General features: G+C 47.9%; 9 protein-coding genes across 9 annotated transcripts; 2 read left to right on the top strand and 7 right to left on the bottom strand.

The window, feature by feature from the left end:
- Positions 1 to 481: 481 nt before the first annotated feature.
- On the top strand, positions 482 to 1,513 carry EDB93DRAFT_1197119 (uncharacterized protein). The gene is made up of 3 exons (XM_041450900.1): positions 482 to 532; positions 591 to 695; positions 746 to 1,513. Exons 1-3 carry the CDS (start codon positions 528 to 530, stop codon positions 1,389 to 1,391), a joined length of 756 nt encoding a protein of 251 aa, XP_041313916.1. The 5' UTR covers positions 482 to 527; the 3' UTR covers positions 1,392 to 1,513.
- Positions 1,514 to 1,554: 41 nt separating this feature from the next.
- Positions 1,555 to 4,528, top strand: EDB93DRAFT_1113752 (WD40-repeat-containing domain protein). The gene is made up of 10 exons (XM_041448214.1): positions 1,555 to 1,832; positions 1,885 to 2,462; positions 2,506 to 2,629; positions 2,680 to 2,787; positions 2,837 to 2,892; positions 2,941 to 3,390; positions 3,442 to 3,736; positions 3,790 to 3,899; positions 3,950 to 4,066; positions 4,123 to 4,528. Exons 1-10 carry the CDS (start codon positions 1,667 to 1,669, stop codon positions 4,258 to 4,260), a joined length of 2,142 nt encoding a protein of 713 aa, XP_041313915.1. The 5' UTR covers positions 1,555 to 1,666; the 3' UTR covers positions 4,261 to 4,528.
- Positions 4,529 to 5,045: 517 nt separating this feature from the next.
- Positions 5,046 to 6,930, bottom strand: EDB93DRAFT_1113741 (uncharacterized protein). The gene is made up of 7 exons (XM_041448213.1): positions 6,652 to 6,930; positions 6,285 to 6,385; positions 6,210 to 6,228; positions 5,985 to 6,154; positions 5,914 to 5,934; positions 5,412 to 5,867; positions 5,046 to 5,363 (listed from the first exon to the last, which is right to left on the bottom strand). The coding sequence occupies exons 1-7, from the start codon at positions 6,886 to 6,888 to the stop codon at positions 5,255 to 5,257; spliced, it is 1,113 nt and encodes a 370-aa protein (XP_041313914.1). The 5' UTR covers positions 6,889 to 6,930; the 3' UTR covers positions 5,046 to 5,254.
- Positions 6,931 to 9,324, bottom strand: EDB93DRAFT_1197111 (carbohydrate-binding module family 43 protein/Glycoside hydrolase family 72 protein). The gene is made up of 6 exons (XM_041450899.1): positions 8,978 to 9,324; positions 8,694 to 8,895; positions 8,427 to 8,642; positions 8,218 to 8,367; positions 7,554 to 8,164; positions 6,931 to 7,499 (listed from the first exon to the last, which is right to left on the bottom strand). The coding sequence occupies exons 1-6, from the start codon at positions 9,135 to 9,137 to the stop codon at positions 7,156 to 7,158; spliced, it is 1,683 nt and encodes a 560-aa protein (XP_041313913.1). The 5' UTR covers positions 9,138 to 9,324; the 3' UTR covers positions 6,931 to 7,155.
- Positions 9,325 to 9,971: 647 nt separating this feature from the next.
- EDB93DRAFT_1113733 (uncharacterized protein) lies at positions 9,972 to 10,445 on the bottom strand. The gene is made up of 2 exons (XM_041448212.1): positions 10,122 to 10,445; positions 9,972 to 10,058 (listed from the first exon to the last, which is right to left on the bottom strand). Exons 1-2 carry the CDS (start codon positions 10,296 to 10,298, stop codon positions 10,008 to 10,010), a joined length of 228 nt encoding a protein of 75 aa, XP_041313912.1. The 5' UTR covers positions 10,299 to 10,445; the 3' UTR covers positions 9,972 to 10,007.
- Positions 10,446 to 10,872: 427 nt separating this feature from the next.
- Positions 10,873 to 12,215, bottom strand: EDB93DRAFT_1113727 (uncharacterized protein). Its single transcript, XM_041448211.1, has 3 exons — positions 11,366 to 12,215; positions 11,111 to 11,281; positions 10,873 to 11,086 (listed from the first exon to the last, which is right to left on the bottom strand). Exons 1-3 carry the CDS (start codon positions 11,910 to 11,912, stop codon positions 10,950 to 10,952), a joined length of 855 nt encoding a protein of 284 aa, XP_041313911.1. The 5' UTR covers positions 11,913 to 12,215; the 3' UTR covers positions 10,873 to 10,949.
- A 628-nt stretch (positions 12,216 to 12,843) lies between these two features.
- EDB93DRAFT_1244918 (uncharacterized protein) lies at positions 12,844 to 13,653 on the bottom strand (the record flags this gene model as incomplete). The annotated part of the gene is made up of 4 exons (XM_041452258.1): positions 12,844 to 12,934; positions 12,993 to 13,152; positions 13,193 to 13,412; positions 13,489 to 13,653. 4 exons carry the CDS (start codon positions 13,651 to 13,653, stop codon positions 12,844 to 12,846), a joined length of 636 nt encoding a protein of 211 aa, XP_041313910.1.
- Positions 13,654 to 14,700: 1,047 nt separating this feature from the next.
- EDB93DRAFT_1244917 (uncharacterized protein) lies at positions 14,701 to 16,007 on the bottom strand (the record flags this gene model as incomplete). The annotated part of the gene is made up of 7 exons (XM_041452257.1): positions 14,701 to 14,939; positions 14,990 to 15,077; positions 15,137 to 15,232; positions 15,287 to 15,414; positions 15,471 to 15,482; positions 15,532 to 15,642; positions 15,944 to 16,007. 7 exons carry the CDS (start codon positions 16,005 to 16,007, stop codon positions 14,701 to 14,703), a joined length of 738 nt encoding a protein of 245 aa, XP_041313909.1.
- Positions 16,008 to 20,970: 4,963 nt separating this feature from the next.
- On the bottom strand, positions 20,971 to 21,463 carry EDB93DRAFT_1099534 (uncharacterized protein; the record flags this gene model as incomplete). The annotated part of the gene is made up of 2 exons (XM_041446929.1): positions 20,971 to 21,396; positions 21,443 to 21,463. 2 exons carry the CDS (start codon positions 21,461 to 21,463, stop codon positions 20,971 to 20,973), a joined length of 447 nt encoding a protein of 148 aa, XP_041313908.1.
- Positions 21,464 to 22,049: the final 586 nt, after the last annotated feature.

Below are 22,049 nucleotides of genomic sequence, written 5' to 3'. Positions count from 1 at the left end.
AGAGTAAGTTTTTGCACTTTCTGCTTTCCCTTGCGACACTGACAATGACGTGACACCGTAGCATTGACAGGAAAGGCAAATTCTCCCGAAAGACACTCAATGAGGATGAACGCGACATTATTTGTATCAATGAGCGGAATCGGCGTCCAACAAAAAGGTGTGTCATTACATTCGTGGATGTGCTTGACAATACGAGCTGAGGAGTAACATAATACGATGAATACACCTCAGAAATTCGGGCCAGTTTCGAGCGGGGAACAGCATTATGACCCCCCTCATCCACGTCTCGAACAAGTAATGTCTGACTTCCTTCTTTTAGGGTCTGACTACGGGAGAGTACTTGCACTTGGAGCATTTAACATTAATTTTTTTATGACCTTATATTTATATCGATGCCCTGTACATTATTTGGAGTGCTAATGAGTTGTGACTTCGGAGTCTTTCGTCACCGGTCACGCATTTGAGTTGAGATGTTTACAATTGTAGTATTGTGCCATACTACCAAGAACAGTCAGAAATCGCCATCCATGTGGTGAGTTGTTGAAGCAGAGGTAGAACGACTTATTAATCGTGATTTCTGTATCAAATAGGTGCACAAGGTGGTTCCTACCGCTGTTACTTTTGCCTCTCCCAACTGCTCAACCATACTTTTTGGTGCTGTTCCTGTTTTCATTAGCTTTGCACGCGAAACCATGGTAAGTTACTATGTTATGGGCGCGTTGAGGTGGTACTGACATATCTATAGCTTCTACTGCATTGTACTTCTCGGAGCTCTCTTTCTGTCGTCTTGTTATTGGCAGTCATTCCCATTGGAGACGCGCCTCTCAATTCCATGGTCCTCCAATATCACCACCTTTTATGACGCATTAAATGCAACCTTGCCACCCAATTTCGACTTGCGTGAACACACTCCACCCATAATTCGCGTCAACGACAGATGCTGGTGCGATTTCACTTCGGGAATTTTTGAATCATATGATATGCGGAAATGGGAGAGGGAAAGTGTGGAGAAACTGGCTGCAGATATGGTACAACAGCTGAAGGATCGTACGAAGAAGCTCACCGGAGCAGATGAGCTACCAAACGCTGAGGAAGAAACACCATCATCTGAGGAGACGCATTCCCCAGCAAGTCATCACACCGTGCACGTCATACCTACCCAGAAGTCCACATTATCAGCGCTCCGTTCGATGTTGGGCAAAACAGAGGCTCAAGCATCACCACCCATCACAGATACGGAGCCGTCAACGGCAACGACACCTACACTGACAACAACGTTAGTTTCCAGCTCCAAGCCATCCCCATCGTCGCCGTCACCCCCTCGTCGACCACTTGAATATGATCTTAATCCGTATGGCTTTGATCTCATCCTCGATTTTCATTGGTCTTGAGGTGGACAGGAAAATTAGTGTAGGACGCATGCTACTTAACACAGCTTGTATCAATATCTTAATTATAGACTATGCAAGCACTACTTCTGTAACCTGTTATATATTTTCATGTTTGTGCCTTCTGTGAATGCTGTCGAGCGTGTGAATTTCAGTCATGGTGTCCCGGCAGAGGCATTCAGAACCAGAAAACTTGCATTTGCTCTCCTTCGCATATAAGCATCTTCATTATCCCACTCAGTTCCCCCTTCTTTCGCGTTCGTGCGGAATGCGATTAGATGTCCTCAAAGTTTAAGGGAAAGTCAGCCGACCGGCCAGACATTACCCGTGCATCGTTGGACCCGGAACAGTCCACAGTCCACAGGAAGATGGACTTGGTGTCCAAAACTCTATTTGCGCCCTTCAATAATAAGAAGAAAGACTCCTCGCGAATTCTTACAGACCGTGAGCAACATGCAGTACTATTCATCTCAACCACTTAATATATTCTTTCTAGTTGCCCCGGTAATAATGACTCCCCGTATGATAAATGCAGCGGCAACTGTGTCTTCACGTTCGCGAGGTTCTCTTGGTGCCTCAGCTCCTGGAGGATCCCGGCTGGACTTTGCAACTCTCGGACGCGCCCCAATGCGTTTGACCCTCGGTACCCGCCGCATCACGTCACGAGACCTTCAGATTGTCGAGGCAACGGATGAGCTCTTGGATGCTGAGATTCCAGAAGCGGGAGGTATTGCATCTGACGTGAGCCTACTTCGCGGGTTTAATGCCACTGTTCCGAGTTCGGAGAAAAACCGGACACGGCGCAAACAAATGCGAAATGTCGAGACTCCGAGGATTGGGTTGAAAAAGCTAGGGATGAGTGCGAGAGGGTTGATGATGGAAGATGAAGAGGAGAGAAGCATTGCAAGTGAAGAAGATATGGTGGTGGTTTCACGTCTTGATGAGCGAGGGAAACGAAAGGGGAAGAGACGGGGTAGGGAGAGCCTTAGTGCAGCAAAGGCACTTGGCAAGGACGAACTTCGACGACAGACTCAGGAGATAATACTTGACAAGGAGAATCTTCATGTTCGACGGGTATGTTTATGTCCCACATCCCGACTTTTCTAACGTGCTGCAGAGTCTAATTCACAGTGAAATTACGGAAATTAACAATAAAATCAAAGCGCTGGACTCAATAAGAGAGAGTCTGGAACAGGACCTCTTAAAATTACACGAGGATGAGTTGGAATTGGATGATGAGCGTGAGAGCCAATTGAATTGTGCATATGAAACTTCACTGACCTGTGGACAGTCGAGGGCGTGCAGGAACGAATAGAATTCGAGGAAGCTGCGTTCCGCCAGAGTGACAACACCAAGACCACACCAGCACCTCATGTTGCCCCTTCACGGCGGCGGAGAGGTACAGCTGTTACGAATTTGGCTATTGCATATACTTATCAAGTCTTAAGGTCCCGTTTTCTTACCATCAGAACATGACGAGCTCCCACCAGGAGTAGCATTCATGGTGCGTTCAGATCCAGTATCATTTGAAATCCTGTCTAATTAGCCGCAGACCCTAGAAAGCCACCTCACACCAATCGCCGCCCTCGACTTCTCCGAACCTTACGGAACGCTAGTGAGCACATCGCAAGCAGACTCCCAGCCACGGCTTTGGGATTTGATGACAGGCTCTGAAATCGGACGATTGCGTGGGCATCGTGGTGCCGTCAAGTGCATACAAGTTGAGGATAACCTTTGCTTGACCGGTGCAGAGGATGGCAGCGTGCGCCTTTGGGACCTTCGACTGGTAGATGAAGAAGACTGGGAGAGGGATGGTCTAACCGATGTTGCGGAGGAGGACGAGGGTACTGCTTATGATGGGGAATTGGTCGAAAAGCCGAATGGAATTCGTTCAAGTGAACCTAGCGAAGCAGGCACGACTGACCAGACTGGACCGTGCATCAGGTTGTTTGAAGGGCACAGTAAGGCTGTCACTGCACTTTACTTTGAGGATGAGTGTTTGGTAAATGTTTCATTTGTTCTCTAGCTTCATGTCATCTCACCTCGCATGCAGGTCACTGGTGCTTCGGACAAGACACTTCGTCAATGGGATCTTGCGACTGGACAGTGTGTCATGACAATGGATATCCTATGGGCTATCTCCCATGCACAGCCCACTATACCAGGTCATGGCATACCAAATCACAACTTCCCAATTACCGCTGCCTCTGCGGGGCACTTCGCCGTTCCTACACCCCCTTCCGCAGACGGTAGTTGGGATATGTACGAAGATTTCGTGGGTGGGGTCCAATTCTGGGGCTATGGACTCGTGAGCGGTAGCGGGGACGGGGCAGTACGAATGTGGGACAGTAAGTTTTTCTGGCCATTTCTGCCGCATTTGATGTGAAAGCTCTATCTCTAGTGCGGACGGGACAGGCTCACCGAACGTTAATGGGACATACCAGTCCAGTGACCTGCCTTCAGTTCGATGAGATGCATATTGTCAGTGGCAGTCTCGACAAATCAATACGGGTATGCACGTTGATTTCTTTGGCTAATGATGTTCTGAACTGTGTCCTAAGATATGGGACGTCAGAACAGGCGGTACATTCGAAACGCTCAAGTATGATCATGCTGTGACTGCGCTGCAGTTCGACACCCGCAAAGTTATTGCTGCTACTGGTGAAAATGGCGTGAAGGTGGACTTTTTGGCTATATGTGAGTATTTTTGGGTGCTAATTCTCTGTATCCGCAGATCTACAATCGCACGAGTATGCAACACTCGTCTCTTTCCACGAACGGTCATACGCAACCCGTCGAGCGCCTACGATACATGGACCGGTACCTCGTGTCGGGTGGACGCGACGCCACAGTAAAGATATGGACTCTATGATTCTCGATTGAAGAGATCCTAAGGACCTTTGCTGTCGAGAATGTTGGCGCCAATTAGAATCTATATATACCTCCACTTAGTGCATACAGGTCTAGTTGGTTACAATTTATCACCTACACACCAGATAGATGTAATGGCATACGCGAAGAGGCAAACGTCTCCAAGTTTTGCTTGCGGCTTGAATTCAGGGTTATCACATACAAGTGCGTCAGATTCTCGCTAGCTCTTTTGCGCGTTCCCCAGACGAGAAGGCCGAAGGAACAAACATAATAATCCAACTAGCTTGGCGATGCTTACTGCAAGGTTCGTCCCCATCCACTGGATCTCGAAACAAATTGCCTATGTGCCATAACCTCTCGGTCGAACAGGGATCGGTGAGAAATGCACAAGTTGGAATACAGATAATAGGTCTACATTAAGTCTAACTGCTCATGGTCAACTATATACTGCAATGATGTCCCGTGTGTTTATTTGAGGAGCAGACGAGAAAGATATTGCATTAGTGTTCAAATGTCTGCTTTTGTAGTGGAATGACATTATTGCTAGTAAAAAAGCAACGACCACTCGTTGACGTGAAAGAAGGGGGCAGGGAGTGCGCTTCTGATCATCCCACTACGGCAAATAGCTGCATAGCAACACTACTAGAATCTAAGACGAGTTTATATCTGCTAATGTGCAAACAAAGCAGGCGAAGGGGCGAATGGAAAGAGGCAAACAAGAAAGCTACAAGTAAGCATATAACAGATATACAAAACAAGAAATGAGATATATAATTTTCAACAAACAAAGTCGCCGAGCAAAAAAAAAACACATGGTTAGGCCCTCCTATAGCCAATTTCCGGGTCACGGCGAGGGGGATAGTCTCTGACACGCTTGTCGTCCCTCGGAGGACCAGATCTGTCGCCAGAATATCCATTGGCGCTAGGGTAGGTATCATAATGTGCAGAGCGTGGTGGAGGACTCATTGAGCGGCGACTTCTGGCTACATGAGGAATTATAAAAACATGATACAATAAAGAACTGACCGATAGCGAGACTGCTCGGGAGAACGAGGGTAGTCCGATTGGCGTAGTGGTGGTGTTAGTGGCCTAGGAATGTAATCCCTTGGAGATAATGAGACTTCAACCACAAAACAAGATGTCGCGCCATACCGGAGTGATCTATCGTAATCATCGCGGCGAGGAGGGGGACCAGGAGGTGTCCTAGGCCTGGAGTTCGTGGGAGGGTACCTATCATCTGGTGGAGGACGCCTTTCATACCGATCAAAGTCCCTTGGTGGAGGATAGCCTCTCGGTGGTAAATCCCTGTCATATGGGCGATCATACCGAGAAGGAGGTGGCGGCGCAGGTCCCCTCATTCTATAATCATCGTAATCGCGCGGGCGTGGAGGCGGCCCTGTAAAATAATCTCTCTGATCCCTTATAGGCGAGAGGGGACGCCGAAAATCTCTGGCAGGAGGCGGCGGCGGCGGCGGATAATCATAATACCTCGCATCCTGTGGAGGAGGGTATCGCGCCGGGGGACCAAGGTCTCTAGGAGGCAAGTAATCCCTAGGTGGTAATCGTTCAATCAACCCCACTTCGTGAGAAGAACCCCTAGGAGGACGCCTGGCAAAGAGTGAGTAGTCTTAGCAGCAGTATTAAGACGACTTACGATTGTAAACGAGGGCATTCCCTATTTGCAAATTTGTTAGCAACAAATGACCGTAATCGTCAACTACATACCTGGCCCAATGGCCAGTTTCACCGCATCTGAAGCAAGCGCCGGGATCATCAGAGCGCCTGGTAGCGCGCCCGCGACCGTGGGAAAGTTCCACTCGTATTTTGTTGCCCATAAAGTACCCTTCGTTGTACTTGGCAACACTTTCTTCGGCAGCCTCTCGGGTATCAAATTCCTATCACAAGCCTCCATGACGTCGCTCATGTTAATAGAGGCAATTATAAACTCACGACAAAACCATAGCCAATTCTATACGACAAACGTTAGATAAAAACCAACTCCTAAAGAAAAATGAAAGAACGTACTTCAATTCAATATGTGTGATCCTGCCAATCTTTCCAAAACAACTTTGGAGGTCCTCTTGGCGTGTGTGGTCTGGTAAACCGCCAATGTATACTTTATTCGGCTGTGCAGCACAATGTGTTTAACATGAGGCCAGACAATGAAGCGAATCAGAACAGCGAGAAGACAAGGGCAAGACCAGTGAACAGAGGAATTTGCACGCAAAATTTCGACGTGAGGGTTTAGCGACCAGGGACAGGTGTAGCAAATCGCTTAGTCGCAGAACCAACTAATCGCCCAGTATCATAGTCAGGATACAAGATCTTTGCGCAGGCGGTAGAGATCCAAGCTAGCGGAGGATTCAACAAGAATAAGAGGAGACCTAAGCACCTTGGATAACTTTTCGCGACCGGAGTCGGTTTTGCTGCCAGAAACGCCGTTGTCACCGCTGGAAGTACGTTTATGACCAGAGCCGCTGGCCATTTGCCCGGAAGTCGTTTCGTCTGCTGCCAGAGGCGCGTCGTCGACGAGGGGGTCAGCACTGGACATAGGTCCCATGTTATCTGGGTCTTCACCGAAGCCCCATTTGTCATTGGTGTCTTGCGCTGCTAGCGGTGATGCAGCCATCTTGGAGGTATTGGTGCAAAAATATTCTGAAAAAGATTTCAGGGGATCAACAGAGCATGTCATAAACAAACAAACTCTGCCACACTTATAAACAAAACATGTTCAAACAGACTTGGGGCGGCGAAATTTCAAGGGCAGATATAAGTCTACAAATATTAAGGATAGTATCGTGGTAGTAGACCAATGCATATACACTAATACTGTGGAAAAAAAACCATCCATTTATATAAAAGTTCATCATGTTCAACTGAATTTCGAAAAAGGTCCTCAAGCTATGGTCCAGAGTCCACTAACGATACCAGCTGCAACAAGAACTCCCATGCCCATCAGGGTCCTAGCATCAGCGAGAACAATTGATGCGGCGTTATGTGAACTACCACTTCCGCTACCCGAGCTCGATGATGATCCAGCGGGACTCGGGGCTCCTGCAGGGAGAGTGGGGACGGACGTGCCCGAAGCACTCGCGAGACAGGACGATGCCGCGGCATTCGCAGCGCTGGCACTGGATGGTGCCTTGCTATTGACTGTTCCGTTCCCACCGAAGCTACACGATTGAGCGTTGTCCCCAGTTGCTATATAGTACTCGCTCATCACATAGGACAACATTATAGCTATGAGAAATGATTAGAGTTTGCGTTGCGCAGCGTCTTGTATTATGGACTCACTGGGATCGCACTCAGACACCGCACCGTACTGCCCTGTTGTCCCGTTAGAAGAAATCGCACTACATGATCCGCCAGACTGTCCAATGAGGCTGCACGCGTAATCCAATAACGCTCCAACGGTTGCTGTGTAGTTATTGGTCGAAGGCGTGAACTGGCAGCTGAGATTGTTTTCGAGACACTGGCAAGCAGCAAAGTTAGGTGTGGGAGGAAGAGTGGTCGAAGCAATCCAAGTTGAGTTCTGTTGAGGGCACGATGGATAGCTGGCAGTACCTGCAGCGCTCTGCGAAGGCGAATTAGGCGGCGACGCAGCAGCATACTGATTCTGTAGATTGGTGAAATCACTGCTTGTAGTGACAGTGCTTCCATCAGGTGAGATCGTAACCATACCGAACTGTCCCTGAGCACTCGTAGCTGGGAAGTAAGAGAATGCGACACCACCAGACCAAACGGGAGACATCTCCGAGCTCAAAAGCGCCCCGACTTCTGTCCACAGACGAGGGGGAGAAGTAATGCACCCAAATTCGCTGAAGTAGGCTGCCACATTGTAACCCGCAAATTGACCCTCTACACCGGCATAAGAAGCTTGAAAGGTTGAATTTCCACACCATTCGCTGCAGCACGATGTTAATAATCAACAAATGAAATACTGATAATTCAGACTGACTAGTTATTCAATCCAAATAGATCGATGGCAGTTGCACCGGAGTTTGACCCAGAGGGATCACAGGACAAATAGTTAGCCAAAGGGTCAAGCCATGTAGCATCTCCATCAATAGACGCATAGCCAACGAGTGCACCAGAATTGATAGAATTACTAGGAGAAAAGACATTTAGCCTCATAGGAGCCGATTTAGAGATTCAGGTTTAACCTACAGGTATGCTTTCACATCACGAGCAGCTGCCTTGACGAAGGTAGCAGCAGCGGTGCCGTTAGCTGCGATGACGACTTCATTTCCAACGTTATAAGCCAGAACGTTGTTGTATTTTGAGAAGACGTTGATGGTCTCAATGTATAAATCAAGTAGATTGGTGGTCCAGGACGGCGCGTCGCGGTCCATCGAACCATTTCCAGGTAGAGAAAGATCGATGCTAGACGATGTCAATGGACTGGTAGGCTGAAAATGCTTCATGGGTACCCACATAGTATAAATACCAGCATTACTGAATGTTTCCATGCAAGAATCGTGGTTCAACGATGAGTTAACGCTATAGGCACGGATAGCATTGACACCAAGCTCCTGCAAGTAGGGAAGATCACGGGTGCAGGCAGTGCCGTTGGACAGGGGATCAATAAAAGTAGATGGCTCGAGAAAGGGATTGCTCGCGCTCGCGACTACCGCACCTGCATGTTATTGTGAGCATTGACGTGACATTTGACGGTAGCAAACATCAAGTCGACTTGATGTTTACCATTACGTCCTTACCTTGCTCCTGATAAGCTACACCTTTGATATAAAACCTGTTCCCGTCCGCAGTATAAAGGTATCTTCCATTACGAGTTACCGCCTGAATAGCAGCGTCAACACCAGTCAGCAAAGCACCTGCCAGAGCAAGGCCAGCTGCGACACGCGAGCTCGCCCGCATGATATCTTGCTGATATTTTGGGAATGGATTGAAGAAGTGATGTAGACGGCTGTGACTTTTGAAGTAGGGAACGTGTGGTTGTGGTATGTACTATAGCGCAGGATAATTTTGACTGGCGGGGATAAACTCGTTGGGAAGAGTACAAAAGAGTCTGGCTTAGTCATATCCATGTTGTATTATTGTGAGTCATTTTGTGACATGAGGTCAATACCGTGACAGGCCTCCTTGAAGGGCCAAGGCTGCAGCTCCGAGTCAGCGCTCAGCGCTCAGTACTCAGTTCTGGTATCGGAACAGTCCTGCACTAGGCACAGTCGGGGGGTTCGCCCGCCGCTACGGATTTGGAGCATACCAGCAACTCACTCTGATCGGGGTTTTCCACACTTTGCCTCTTGATTTCAATCAAAGACCAGAGGTGACTCCAGAACAGTGATTTCACTTGCGGCAATTGGTAAATCTCAGGAGTCAGGAAGAGGTTGTTCTTTCTTGTCGCATCTTTTATCAGCAAGTTCATAATCTCGAAGTCGTCCTCACTCATTTCACAATGAAACATGATTATCTCCACATCTGCCAATAGCACGTTGTTGGCTTCGTCTAGCTGCCGCAGTCCGGCTTTGAACCTCGGTCGAAATGAACCGAACCTCGAGCGTCTTCGAATTTGGCAGGTGTATGTCGGAAATCTCTCAATCGCACGGCTTGGACAAAAAGTAAGATCATTGTTGCTCGTTTATATCAAGGTTATGATGTGAATTCTTTGACGTTTCCCCCACATCTCCTGACCAAAACTTTGCCCCAAAGTGCGGTGATACGCTGCTACATGCACAGTGTGTCACTTAGGTTGACACATATTCTTCCTTAACTCGCGTGTCAGTGTCAACGGCCATACTCCACCGATGTAAAATCAAGAATGTGACTCACCCATCCCTCATGCGGTACTGTCATGCAGGTGAGTTATGTTATCAGGTCCAGGAAAATGCTGATACTCACGCAAAATTCAGTGCATCCTTCAACTTGGCAGTCTGGGTTCGTGTCGCATTTTGAGCCTGAGGGACATTTCGGATTGTGAGCGGGGAGCCTAGTTGCATCGCTAGTAGTGGGCATGGCAGAGCTTGATGATACTAAAGCAGCAATGACAGCGAGCACAATTGCGGAGGAGAAATGCATTGTTTGCGAATAGTGTGTGCGGGATCAGGTAATTCTGAAGGCGATAGTAGGAAGACGGCTGGCTTTTATGTTGTTCTCCGGAATTACTGTTGCGTCGATGTGCCTTCAAATGGATACATATTTACGATTAATGCCAGCACATTGCCATATTGCTAGTATTGTGGGCAGAACCAGTGGCAGAATGTGGCAGAACTTCCGCGCATGTCAGGTTCTGCCAGTTCTGCAAGGGTAGAAAGTTCTTCCCAGCCGCAGCACGAACCCTTGGCAACAAAGCTGCCACTGCTAAACCTCACATTTACTTCACCGTTTATATGGCCCGATATCAAAATTCTTTGGAAGGGAGAGGCGCAGTGTAACCACAAAGATGACTGTTGCTTATGAATACATTCGAGTTAGCGAATGGCGCTACTATGTATCTGAAACGTCTGTGCATCACGCCTTGACCAATTCGGCGCATAACACGACAGGTATGCGTCATTGCGATCACACCGATATCGCTAGTATCATAGTAGCCATGTCATCAGGAAAACCTTCCCGAGGTAAAAATCTTATAATTTTCACAAAAGTTGGTATTCAGATAATTCTATCTAATTACAAGTATTAGAGGTAAACCTACTAAGACACGATAAAATACAGTGCGATTATCGAGAATTATTTAAAGATACAAAAAGTGTATCTATCTAAATATGAGTTCAACCAAAAAGTATTACAATCATCTAGAACTGTGTCACTCGTCCATTCCCGTGGGACGACGGCACCAAAATTTGGTATCAGATGGACACTACGCACTATGTTTGCCAATGGTACAATACTCGTCAACTTTTCACCACCACGAAAGGATCGCGAGAGCTTGTAAAGTCCGTGGCATTGATCAGGAGTCGAACGGAATGGCGTGAACCATTCAATATAAGCTAGGTGGCTGGGAACCTGGACCGTTGGCGCAACGAGGAGTGATAGTGATTTTGATGGTAATGAAAAAATGACTCATACTTGGCCAACACGCAATCCTAGACTCAGTCAAACCGTGAGTGACATGAATCCTCGTAAATAGTGAAGGCTAAACACACCTTCCATACCCATACTAACATCTGTATTGGGACCAAGGCGCACAAGAGCTGTATCCGAACGACGAGCAGACAGACAAGAACCGGAGGTCCGTTGTGGTCTGGCATGCACAGAGTCCAACGTGACTGCTGCATCACCAAGACCACGACTATCTACTGAGAGCCACTTGATTTTGTGAAAAACAGGGAGAGTTCGGAACGGGAGATGGACATCGCGTGCCAGCACATCCAGTATTTGAGTATGGGCATTGGCGTGGTTGAGTTGTGTGATATAGCGTGCGAGCGCTTCGCGGAAATAAGTAGCGCCATAGTCTTCGACAAGCTTGTCAATATTGACAGCCTTTGCACTAGGGTCCTTCGTCATTTTTTGAAGCCGATGGAAAGTCATGTCAGGAGGATGTGAATGGTAAGGCTCGGACTCGACATCACCAGCAAGTCGCCAGTTAATGTACTTCTCATAGCGGAGAATCTTCTCCTTTCGTTCGAGCCAGTGTGTCATCTGGACAAATTCATCTTTGTGATTAGTTGCACCGGTAAGCGTCCTTTGCATAGTCAATGTGAAGTTGTTCGGTGTACTCCGTATTATAATTATCGGTTGTACCGAACATCATAATCATGAGAGAGTAGTGGCGAGTTGCATGCAGTTTTGGTAGATTGAAATTGTTTCGTATACCAAGATCAATAAATATGTCCTTATTGTTGTGAAAAAGATTGAGTGCGTCGTCCAGCAGCTGCAAGGTCTCTGAGCTATGACATGGATATTGTGCGAAATAGAGAAAATCAAGTAGACCCCGCACTGCTCGTAGAAGTCGGCTTCCATTCAGATTATTGGGCAAACGGATACCAATGACAACACCAAGGAGAAAGCAGCATATTTGTGCATGTTTGGTCCCACTTATACGCGACAAGCCAGTGATGCCCTTCCTAAACAGACAGATATGGTGGTTGGGGGGAAGACGCCGACAATGAGCATCTATCTCGGCTGGTCCACAAGCAGCGGACAACCATCCTAAGAGATGCTTTACGAGGCCTTCATATACATCAGGAAAAACCTCCCCAGGGAAATTTAACTAAATTGTGATAATTTTCGATTATTACCTCAAATTAGGGGCTTTAGGAAAATTAGAAGAATTATGCAGGCTAGACAGACTTTTTTACCTCCTTCTCCATCAATTATAATTATCAAAAATTTGATGATATTTCACGCGAAAATGTTATGAATTGCAGCAAGTATTTGTTGAATTCTGGTTCGCAAATCACGCACATTGGACAATGTTACCAGAAAAAAGACTAATATTTGATTAAATGATGTGTATGAAAATCACCACAACCGCGGTATGCAAAAAGGAGCTGGACAATGAATCTGCAATATTCATGGGTATGGAGAGGACGAGCAAACAACGAATCTGCGATATCTATGGGTATGGAGAGTGAACCAAGGAACAACGAATCTGCGATATGTATCAGCACCATACGACCCACTAATCTTCAGCCATCCCATCAAGGTCGAGTAGCGCGAGTGCATCTTGATGTTCACTGGCCAGATGATCATTGCCCTTGCGTTTCAAGGCCCTTCCAGTAGTGTCAGTATCTGAGTTGAAACAACACCATGTACACTAGCGAAACGTACTGTACGGCTTCGTAAATATCAGCCATCATGCAGTGAAATTTCGTAGGAGCGTCCTTCTTCAACTTCTCGAGGAACTTGACGTGAAAAACATAAGTTTCACTGAATTGATTACCTGTAAAGTTGAATTTGCCTGGGGAACCAAGCGTCTTCCAGAAAAGGGCTGCATAGACATTGAAAATGAGTTAGAGCAGCATGAAGACCTAGCAAGAAGAACATTACTGCCATTGCCACGAGTGCCAACAAAGGAATTGGTATTTTGGGGCGATTACCCTTGTTACTCGCTATTTCACCAAAGCGCCCCGCATACTTGATGCCGATGGACTTCACACCATTGAAGACTCTGTCATATAGTAGAAAAATGAGTAGGTCACCCTGGCCCTGGTAGGGTTTTTTTCTGATGGGCGAAGCATCATCATTGGTCTATGGAAGAGGGATGTTGGTTAGACCGAAGCGAAGGAGTGGTGGTGATATGTAGAAGGGAATATGATAAAGAAACCTGCTCCTGAGTGTGAAGCAAAGGAGCAGCAGTGGAATGAACAAGGATGGGACTCACATCGAACTTCAAGGCATACACATATGCATGCTGCTTCATAAGCTTTCTGGCCTTGACTATGTTCTGGCCGAGACGGAAGTAGCCATCAATATTGGCACATGCAGTCATTTTCAAGTCACGGCGCAATAATGGAATGCATGGCTCAACCTCAAGTAATGAAAAATAGTTGAAAAAAAAACAGAATATTTGAGACATGCAAAGAACTTACTAAGCTACTGAGGTGAGCGGCATACTGCACATCTGTCCAAAGACGTTGTTTGATGGCGGGTACATCAAGATTCTGGGCCACAGTTAGTAAAGATTGTAGTGAGATCTGGTTTTTGTCAACAAGTTCTGGGTAAGCATTGATAAAGATAATGTGACACTTGGCGTCAAGAATTGCATTCCGGACTACTCGCTGAGTCTGGTAGTTCTGGTCAAGTGTTACGACTTGGATGGTATCTGTTGGTGACGCTCAAACAGAGCGTGTGTCGTCAATGGTCGAGGACGTCCTTGGGCTAGCCCAAGGTTAGGGGTCTTACTTGGCGAGGCTTTGGCAAGTAAGATTTGACGCCTATGTCCAAATCGGGTAGCTTACGTCAAGTGGGTGCTAGATGATGAGCTGTATCTGCCAAGGCTTACGACACCTGAAGGTTAATCATAAGATTGTTGTTAATTAGAAGGACAGAAGTCCGACTAGTTAACAGGGGCTTTGCTCGTCGATGAAGTCGATGAGTAAAGATCGAGACTATAGGCTTATCCGCGAAGAGCAGATAAGAAGATAGAATATAGACTGCTGGCTAGGCAGAAAGGATCACTCTGGTGAGAGTAGGAGGTCAAGAACCAAGTAGATTCAAGTTAGGGAATATAGTACATGGTAGCGAGTTTATATAGAGGACAGGAAGCGTATTAGTGGGTGATAACTCGTACTACCAAGAGAGGTAACTGGTAAAGGAGATAACCATAAAAGGAAGGCACATTCGAGGTGAGACACGAGTGAATCCTGAACATGCAGATAAGAAGGTAAGTCAAAAGTCAGAATAAGAAGTGAAATGCACAGGGGCACGATCGTGCATCTGCGGAGCTAAGTATAAGTCGCATGTGCGGCTGTGCACCGAGTCAGAGATCAAGAAAGGGAAAAGGGCAAAGGGGATGCGTCGTGCATCATATCATAGGTTACCGTCCGGAGCATGGGTATGATTCGTCAGCGGAAGGATCCGGCCAGATGTACTGGCTCTGCTGAAGCGACAGATAGAGAGCGAAAGGGAATGTGAGGATGACAAGGATGACCAGGGTGAGGTCGGGGTAAGGGTATGATGCAAGGGCTGATACGAGGAGGATTAGGAGAAAAATGGTAGGGGCCCAAGCATCTAGATGTTCTTGTAACATCAAGTAATTTGAAGAGCAGCGATTGTCTGAGCTGAATGAGTTGCAGAGGTCAGTTTTTTGGGACCATTGAATTCACTGGAGTAAGGTTCCGAGGGTTCGCTGCCCGCAGTAGTAGTTTCCTCGGACTCTGAGACAGCATTGTCGACATCGCGCCAGGTAGGAATCTAGTAGATTGTGTCAAGTCTAGACTAGACAGTGCATTTTTGAATAAGAACAGACTCACCTCCGCAGCGTGTTTTTGATCCCGGGCAGACTGTGATTTCCTGTGCATTTGAACAACCTGCTTGGGCTTCATGTTGTCAGTGACTAGCGAAGGGATCTTGTGTCATTGTGACAGCGTGAGTCACTGCTTAAGTAAACTATTATCACTTACCTCATCAGCAAGCATCATGGCGGTAGTCTCTGGTTCGTCGTGCTCACTCTCCTCATCCATATCACCACCATTCGCCATGACAGGGCAGTCCACCTGATCACTGTCGGAGTCGAGCTCGTCAGTATCAACTAATACGGAGACATCTTGCATGGCATATGTGCAACGGAGTTTGTTAGGTCAATACAAGCCTGTGCACCTATGCCATGAGTAAGACTTCCTTTTGCAATACTTAGCTTATAACTAACCTTGAGGCTTTGGTTTTACAGGTTCCAAGTCCGCCTCACTGCCACTAGACTCGAGGTGACCCCCATCCTCCTCCTCTTCCTCCAAGTTGGTCTCCAATGAGTGTTGATGTTCTGTGATTCAAGTCAGTACTAATTTCGTACTATAGATTCATTGATGTACTCAGTTTTGCAGGTCACAGTGCATTTGCTTTTGTGCGCAGCACATCCTCTGATCAAAGGTGAGTACTATTTGGTTCATGTAGGCATTGAAAAATTCACTGTTGGTACTCAGGCTGCTCATCTTCTTTGCTTGGCATTCCAGACCAGGGGGCACTTGAGGTGCTTGATGAGCTTTCTTTGTTGGCTTAGGCAACCAAACTGAACTTGCTCGTAGGTGAAATTTTTCTCATTCAAATTGAAGACACTTGCTTACCAGCATTTTCTATAGCTTTTTTCTTCGCATTTCGCGGCTCGCGGGAATTAACAGGTGCAGACATGGTATACTTGATTGAAAGGACAGGAAGCTAACAAATAATGTTAGAGGGAATGGTGACACGAAAGAGTGGGGAGGGAAATGAAAAGTTTGAGGGCGCTGGGTGCTGCTGAATTTTTATTGCATTTCAGGGGGCATCAGAGGCAGTCCAACTTAGTAACGGGCCCACATGGGGCCCTTAACTTTGGTGAGTATTTCGTCGAGTGAAGCTGTGGGTTCAATTTAACATTTACCTCAGACCAGGCAGTTCGCGCTTCAAGTTTGTCACTCCCATTCCCTCCACGAGAATTCGGGAGGAAGTTTGCGCTTTTTGGCGCCTAGGAACCACCTGCCACAAGTATTCGGGAGGAATTTTTCATCTGTCATTACGGAACCACCTGCCACCAGTCTTTGAGGTTCATGTTTCGTGTTGTTTGAGCGGGAGGGAGTACAAGACAAACTTGAGTGGAATTGCAATCGCTATGTTAAGTTTGTACAAGGGTGAGATTATGGTAGGATGTAGGGAAGGTTTCGGGTGAAGGCGCGTAGCGCCTCCCAGCCACGAAGAGACTCTGCCTAAGGAAAGAAAGTGAGCTGCTATCCCAAATTCTAGGAGTTCGACGACACATGCAGCGAACATCGTGAAGATCCCATTTTTTAGGAGGAGAGAGTGATACTCACTGATGATGGGTGAAAGGATGATTCAATGGACAGGAGGCAGGGTATATCGTAGGAATTCCTCGTGCAGTGCAGGAGTGGCTTGCATGTATGGCGCTAGGATCTGTGCGTGTCGACGGAGGTAAGCGAGGAAGGCGTCGCTTGCCCACCTTCCTTTGACCTTGATGATGTCAAAAGGGACATTATGGAGTAGATACTCGAGTGTTCCACCAACGCGGATCCCGTGGCCTTGCAATGGCTTGTGACCTGCTGCTCTGGTTGCAGTAGCGAGTCTTTTGAGGAAGTTTGATTTTGTCAAAGGCCGGTGCAAGTTCTTGTGACGGTACGCAAATAGCGCGCTGTCAGGTGGGGGATCGTTGATGCGCAAGTGGTTCTGCAGTGCTTCTTCTGGATCTGAAGGGCTGTCTTGTCTGGCCCATGAGACGTCTTTGCCGTTGATTGATGTCTTGGTGCAGGGAAGGTGGAAATTAGTCATTTTCAGACCCTGGCGATCTTGGGCCTCTTGGATGTCAGAAGGTTTGACATGGATTGCGGGATCAAAAGCGTCGAGACGACAGATGGTGAATTCTCTGACGCGGGCACAAGTGAAGAAAATGGTGGTTAGACAGGCAAAAACAGCAGCGTCGAGGGGATCAGTTGAGGCTGAGTTATTCTTTGATGGCGGTTATTAGGGTGATGGTGTATGGGTCGTGTTTGGCCTTCTTCGAGGTGGGTGGAGTGAGGGAGATGGCAGCTTTGAATAAGGAATCAATCTCTACATCACCACCAAGTGTTCATGGGATGCCGTGTACAATATGCCATGCACGTACACCCTGAACATAGTTTGACACTGTTTTCCCAGAATAATGGCCTGCCATCTTGGTGATGAACAATGAAATGAGGACACTGACTTGCAGGGAGCGCACTGATTCTTGGGGATTGACTTGCTGTCGCAGAAGACGTGGAAGACGAGGAGTCCTGAACCATAGGATTCGCGAGTGCTTTCAGCAAAGGCATGCAATATGACTTCGCTGAATCCGTTCGATTTCGACTTGAGTTACTGGGAGATGCCTTCCATGCGAGTCTTTTGGTGTGTGTGGGGATGTGGGAATCCACAAGTAGAGTCTGTCTTTAGCTGAGCACTGGGGTCTGAGTGCCGAAGGTAGAGGTGCAAGGTCAGGATTATAGGCTGTATTGGATTGAATGTTGAACTCTGGTGAGGAGGATTCATGTACATACTAGTCTTTCGCCGCTTTGAAACATTCTTCTCCGCGCCTTTCGAGCTCTCGATTGAGGTGGGCGCGACACTGGGTTTCTGCTGGGAGTCGTTCTTTGCCCATTGGGAGAACCTGTTTGTGTGATGCCCTTGGATGGCGCGTTTTTGAGTGAACGAGGTTTTCGGAGACATTTGCGATGAAGGGGTGGAGCTCATGGGGGATAGCGATTGGAGGGAGCATTTAATCTGCGGGGGGATATACACCGTGTGAGGGGTTGTCTGCGGGATTGTCTTTGCTTGGGACATATCTCGTGAGTACCGTGCAGCCAGCGTCACTGGTGGCACGATGCACACGTTTGAAGACTTCATTGCATGCCTTGTTCCTACTGTGGCCTGTCCACCAACCTTCCACGACTCCCCGATTGTCTCCGTAAACCTTGAAATAAATGCCAGGGGTTACAGAACTGGATGATTGTGAGGATGAGGAGTTCGAAACCGACACTCTCTGCCCAGCCAATGTCTTGTCCATCCTTTTTCCAACCTGGGATGAGCTCCCAAGTGCGCCATCTCCTGTTGATGAGAATGCTGATCCCATAGCCAGAGCTAGCATCCAAGTAGGCGTGAAATTCATGGACAAGGCAGAAGCCGGGTACGGGACGAGACAGCTGTGGAGAATTGAGGGTCTTCTTCCACCAGCTGAGGTCTGCTTGGGTGTCACAGGGGAGGGGTGCGAGGAAGAAAAGGGCAGGTCTTTAAATATTCCCAGCATGCACTCGAGGTTGGTGAGGTAGGCCCGGCCTGACGGAATGATAAGGGCTGCATGCAAAAGTTTGCCGTACAATTTCTGAACTTCGGGAAGCGTGTGTGTACATCATGTTTGCCACGTTTCGATAGTTGCCAGGTACTTTGCAATCTTTTCTGGGGAAAGGGTGATGCGCAGCTCTGGGATGTCCCATAAGAGACCCGTGAAGGTGGGTGTTGGACTAAATGGTTTGTCCTTCAAGGTCTCCCATATGATGCCCAGAGGAGTGGACTTGCAGTCAATGTCTGCCATGCAGCATGTGAATTGCATGTCTTCAGCTGAGCAAGGTGAGGAGGCCGAGAAATCTCTGATCAGGAAGGCGCAATCTTCGTCGAATTCTTCTGTTGAGTCATCGGGTAGCGATTGGCCCTTGTACCATTTTCGTCTGCCTTTGATGATAGCTCTGCCATTGGACGCAATTTGGCTGGCCCAGAGGGCTCATTTCTGGTTGTATTCTTCCAGGGATTCTCGTCTGATTCGGAAAAAGATGTGGTCGTCCACCCATTTGGACAGAGGACCAAGGCCTGTAGCTCGCAGGATGTTGGCACCTGCGTCAGCGACATTTCCATAAGTGCCAGCTGATGGTCCGAATCCAAAGCAAAAGGCAGTGTCCACTGCAAAGGAGTCTTTGCCTGGAAGGCGGATCGTGAGGCCTGGCCACTGCGAGTGGTGTGTGGGGACAGTCCTATAAGCTTCAGCGACATCACGAATGGCTGCCTGGGAGCCTGGAGGTAGAGCTCGGATGTAACAGCAAATGGTTGCAAAGGTGCCATACGTGCAGGGGAATAAATCAGAGTCGACTCTTGAGTTGATTGATCCGACTGTGGGGGTGGGGGATGCTGGGTGTGATAGATTCTGAATGATCCAGAACTTTCCCGGCTTACCTGGCTTGGGGATGATGGATAAGGGAGCAGTTTGGAACGGCCCAATGATCCCTTCAAGAGTTTCTGCTGAGAATGGTCCAATGAAGCGGCCCTTGGAGAATTCGTTATTAATGATGCTTTTAAAAGCTTCGGCATGTACAATGACAGATTGATTATTGGCGGGTGTGTATGTACGTGTGATAGTGGGGATGCCCCCAGAAAAACCAGTTTCGAGGCACAGTGGGATATGCGGGTATTTACATGTGAGGTTGAATTCTTCCAGCGCCAGGCGCCAGGCTTTAGGGTGGTATGGGGTAAGGGCTCTAAGTTTTCTTGCCTTGAGGGCAAGACTGGGCTCCATGGTCTTTGTCGCCACATCCGGAGCAAATGTGTGCGGAGTTGTGGTTGTCTGCAAGGCAACTTCCGGGTCTCTGCCATCTGTAACAGAGTGGGAGACCATTTGCACTGATGATCCTGTCCGTCTTGGGCTCGGCGTGAATGGGCAGGGGTGGTTTTGTCCCACAAGTTGTGTGAGTCGCAGCATTGGATGTCATGCGAGAAATGGCCAAGGCAAATGGCGCAGGTGGAATGGCTGCGGGAACCTGTGCCACAGGAAAAACCCTTGTTGCATTGTTTGCCTTTGTCAGGCAATGGGGATCTGTCGGCTCTCTTTGGGTTGCTTCCACACATTGGGGAGTGGGAACGAGATTGACGGCGATGAGGTTCAAATGAATCTCTATAACTGGCCCTTCGGTGATGACCGAGGCGTTGGGATGACGGAGGTTCAGAGCTGGGTAACTGGTGGGCGTGATGCCAGAGTAGGTGAAAACATCCACGTGAGAATGAAGGCGGGCATCCACATGAGAGTACATGCAGGCATCCGTGTGAGAGGTGCAGGCATCTGCGTGAGACGGGATGCAGGCATCCACAAGAAATATAAGTGGGCATCTGCACGTCAAGGTGCGGGGATAGAAAGATTCGGATTTTGGTGGTGGTGGCGAGAGGGAGAGAGAGGGGAATATATATGCAAGGCTGGTTAGTTATTGTTGCAGTGTAGTAGCAAGGGAAAAATTACTGCACAGTATTCAAGGATCTGGAGCGAACTCGGTCCCAAATCTCTTCATTAATGGTGCGGAGGAGGGTTTCATTGATGATTCCGATGTTGAAAGCTTCATCGCATTTGAGTTGGTCATGCCACTCCTGGCGAACGCGTGATGCATAGTGCAGGATTACTATGTCGCCTATTTCGCTGTTGTTTCGGATGGCATGGTTCTCAAGGTGCCAGAAAAATATGGCAAGGGCGTCAAGGTTTGCTTGAGGCCATTTAGCAGTGCTTGCTTGCATAAGAAACAAGTTCTTCGCTCGAAGGAAAGTGGAGAAGGATAGCTCATGGTCTGGGAGCGCTGCTTTGGAGGCCTTGGAGGCAGAGGTCGGGTGGATGGTTAGATGATCAGTCGAGTTTGGTTAGGCTGAAGGTATTGTCTGCGATGGAACACGACATCTTCATGGCTTCTTTGCAGCCATTGGGGGAGAAGTACCATAGTTCTATATATTCAAAATTGTTTAGTTTTTGGATGGCGTATTGGGAGGGACACGGCGCTATGGCATTGCCGATAGTGGATGCTACATTGAAACCATTCATCTTGGGCTTCTTCTTCTCTGATTCGAGGTGCTCGTTCTCTTCCTCGACTTGCCTTGCTAGGTGTTCTTCCTCTTCTCTAGCTGCATGCACTAATCGCATCTCTTCTTCTTCTTGTGCTTCTTCATCCTGGCATCTATTCCATTCTGCGACTCTCGTGTCGTGGCCTGCCATCCAGGTCTCAACCAGTCTGTCGATGATTTGTTGGGGTTCAGCGTTGGTTGCCTGCAGCGAGATCTGCGCAGATTGCATCGTAGAATTCACCGGCAAAATCAGGGCATACTTCCAATGATGGGTCGGCCATGGAGTGAGTAAGTTGAAAGGAACTGAGTGTATTTCGTAGGGTATGACTTTGTGTAGATATTGACTCTTTAAAGAAAGAGAAGAAAAGAAAATGCTGTATCGACGAATTGCCAAGGGCATTGGATGTCGTCGCAGCAGAGAAGGAAGAGGTGTGAACGTCACGTTTACCATTCGCTCATAGACTTAGCTCTATTTCCTCCGCTTGTACCTCGCTACGTAATAGAGAAACAAAATTTGGGAGGAAGTTTTCGCTTCCCAGCACTAGGAGCCACCTGCCATTCCCTCCACAAGAATTTGGGAGGAAGTTTCCAGTGTTAGGAACCAATTCGGGAGGAAGTTTTCGCCTTTCGTCCTCTCAGTTCACTCCTACCAGAATTCAGGAGGAAGTCATGTCCACACAATGCCCTGCTTGTTACCGTGATAATCTTACGGTTACGGGTCTCAGTCAGCACCTTGCAAAGAGCCGCAACCCACATTGTCAAGCACTGTACCATCAGTCGCAACGCCAACGATCCTTACTATGAGCCTAATACTAATGGAGGATATGGTTAGGATGACTTGGAGTTTGCACGGGCTGATGATTCGGA

This window comes from Suillus bovinus (assembly GCF_016758785.1).
Source record: "Suillus bovinus strain UH-Sbo-P2 chromosome Unknown EDB93scaffold_1, whole genome shotgun sequence".
Taxonomy (NCBI): Eukaryota; Fungi; Basidiomycota; class Agaricomycetes; order Boletales; family Suillaceae; genus Suillus; species Suillus bovinus.
The sequence above is the reverse complement of the archived record's forward strand: the minus strand, read 5'-3'. Positions and strand labels throughout refer to the sequence as shown.